Source organism: Octodon degus, unplaced genomic scaffold (assembly GCF_000260255.1).
Source record: "Octodon degus isolate 3935 unplaced genomic scaffold, OctDeg1.0 scaffold00001, whole genome shotgun sequence".
Classification (NCBI taxonomy): Eukaryota; Metazoa; Chordata; class Mammalia; order Rodentia; family Octodontidae; genus Octodon; species Octodon degus.
In genome coordinates, this window is record NW_004524577.1 from 23,279,968 (window position 1) to 23,282,440 (window position 2,473).

General features: G+C 43.6%; 1 protein-coding gene across 2 annotated transcripts in view; it reads right to left on the reverse strand.

Annotated features, from left to right (window-relative positions):
* The window catches only part of Cenph (centromere protein H), a 19,630-nt gene that overhangs the window by 4,676 nt on the left and 12,481 nt on the right, over window positions 1–2,473 (reverse strand). For both annotated transcript variants that reach the window (XM_023709272.1, XM_004623204.2), the window contains exon 8: window positions 327–490. In XM_023709272.1, coding sequence (XP_023565040.1) covers window positions 327–490 — 164 coding nt within the window. The remainder of the gene's footprint in view (window positions 1–326; window positions 491–2,473) is intronic.

Sequence of the window (2,473 nt, forward strand, 5' to 3'; positions counted from 1 at the left end):
AAAAAAAAAAAAAAAAAGAAGAAGCCATTTATAAATCGTGTCTAACCACGAAGAAAACTGAGCCCTTAAGCATTGACTGTACTGGAATTTTACGTATGAAAATAGAATAAATATTAGTAGTAAATTATTATGATTTTTGCAGTGCTGGGACTGAACCCGGGGCTTCTCAAATTCCAAGCAAGTCTTCTCCCCTGAGGCCACATATTCAGCCCTAAACTCAATGATCTCTTATCAGGAAAAGACTAAATTAAATCAGAACTGTAATCACATGGAGTGTGATTTACAAAGTTCTCTATCCTTCCCTTCCGGATTTATACAAATGTTACCTGGAACACATGCTGAATAACGGTAGTAATGTCCATCTCTGTCTGCAGGCTTCGCTGCATGGTCTTTATTTTGTCTGAATTTTCCATACTGTCCAACTCCTCCTTCTGTTTCTTCTTCTCAGCTTGTATTTCTAAAAGTTTATTTTCTGAAGCGTGTTTTAGTTCTGTTAGATTAAAATAAAATCACATCTTATACTTGAGAACTCTATAAGCAAAGATCTTGCAAAAGTAAGAAGCACAATATTCCTTGGTTACTTCAGCCAGGTTGTAAGTTATAAGTGACGTGAAATGACTTCCCTGGTACAAAGAACAATAATGGTTTCTGGCAGTACAGATCAAACCAGCAGTGTCCTACCAACTAGCACATGCCTAAGCCATCATTTCATTTCATTTTCTGCAGTGCTGGGGACTTAACCGTGGCCTCTACACTGGGCTACCTTCTTAGTTCTTTGGTATTTTGAGACAGGGTCTTGTCAGATTACCTAGTTTTTGTTTGAACTTGTGATCCTATTGTCGCAGCCTTCCAGACACTGGGATTACAGGTGTGTGCTGCTGCATCTGGCTCCAGCCTCATTTGTTCATCTTGAGACAGGGTCTTGTTACACTGCCCAGACTGGCCTTCACTTTTTATTCTCCTGCCTCTGTCTCCCAAGTAGCTGGCAACAAAGGCGTGTGCCACTGTTCCCTGCTATAATATTTTAGTGCTTTCCATGAATGTTCAAGACATTTATGTGTGACCAAGAAGCTATATACAACAGCTTAAAGTGGCATCGTGTACAACAAACATTACTCTAAGTTGCCAAAAAAAGTTAGGAGTTCTATTACATATATATGCTTTCTCCCCCTTGATGTCTAAGCATTTTTGTATTTCTTAAGACATGTTCTCACTACACAGATCAGGCTCACAGCAATCCTCCTGTTTTCATCCTCCCAAGTACTGGGATTACAGGCATGTGCCACCAAGCCCAATCTCAATCACTGTCTCAGCACGCCCAGGGGCCAGGCCAGCACGGCACGCTAGGAGATTGCACCCTGGTCCCTGAGCCTCCTAAGCAGGCACTTTAGTCTGCTGAGCTATCTGGCCGGACAAAAATGTTTTTCTTTTATATTTTTTATTTATTTACTTTGGACAGGGTCTCTCTATGGAGCTCCAAGTTCTAGTGTGTCTCCTGTCTCAGCCTCTCCAGCACTGGGATTACAGGCGTGCACCACAGCGCCTGGTGTTGGTGGCTGGCTCGAGGTTGGGCTGGAATGGCATATGGTACTGGATATCAGACAGAGCTGTCTCCCAGCCTAAATTGCTTTCAGACTTATATTTTAGTTTGAAAATATAAAGGAGCCTATAATAAGGGCTTATTGTTTGACACTAATGTATTAAAAGTAGGTGGAATACAATGGGAAAAATTGAAACATCAAAAAGTGATCAGAAGAGATGACCAAGCTGGGCATGGCGGTGCACATCTGTCATCCTAGCACTTGGGAGGCTGAAGCAGGATTGCTGGGAGTTTGAGGCAAGCCTGGGCTGCAGACAGCCCTGTCTCAAATAAGCAAATAAGCAAACAAGCAACAAAGCAAGCAAATCAAAAAGCCAATGAACCAATGAACCAAAATAAAAAACAGATGACCAACAGTGAGCACAGTAGCACACTCCTATAATATAGCTCACTGGGGACATGGCAGGTGGATCCCAGAGGCCAGGCCGGACACCAGGAGGCTTGCCCTCAAAGAAGATAATGAACTAATAAACGAAACAGAAAAAGATGATCAAGTGGGGCTGGTGAGATGGCTCAGTGGTCTAAAGCACCTACTTAGAACAAGCTTAGCAAAGCACAGGGACCCGGGTTCAATCCCCCAGCACCACATGCTAGCCAGCCCCGCCCCTGGTGGGCTGAGCTGGCCACACACACACACACACACACACACACATAAATAAATAAATAAATTAAAAAAAAAAAAGATGATCAAGATGTTGACTTCTGGGGCTGGTGAGATGGCTCAGTGGTCTAAAGCACCTACTTAGAACAAGCTTAGCTAAAAGCACAGGGACCGCAGTTCAATCCCCCAGCACCACATGCCAGCCAGCCCTGCCCTCTGGTGGGCTGAGCTGGCCACACACACACACACACACACACACACACACAAATAAA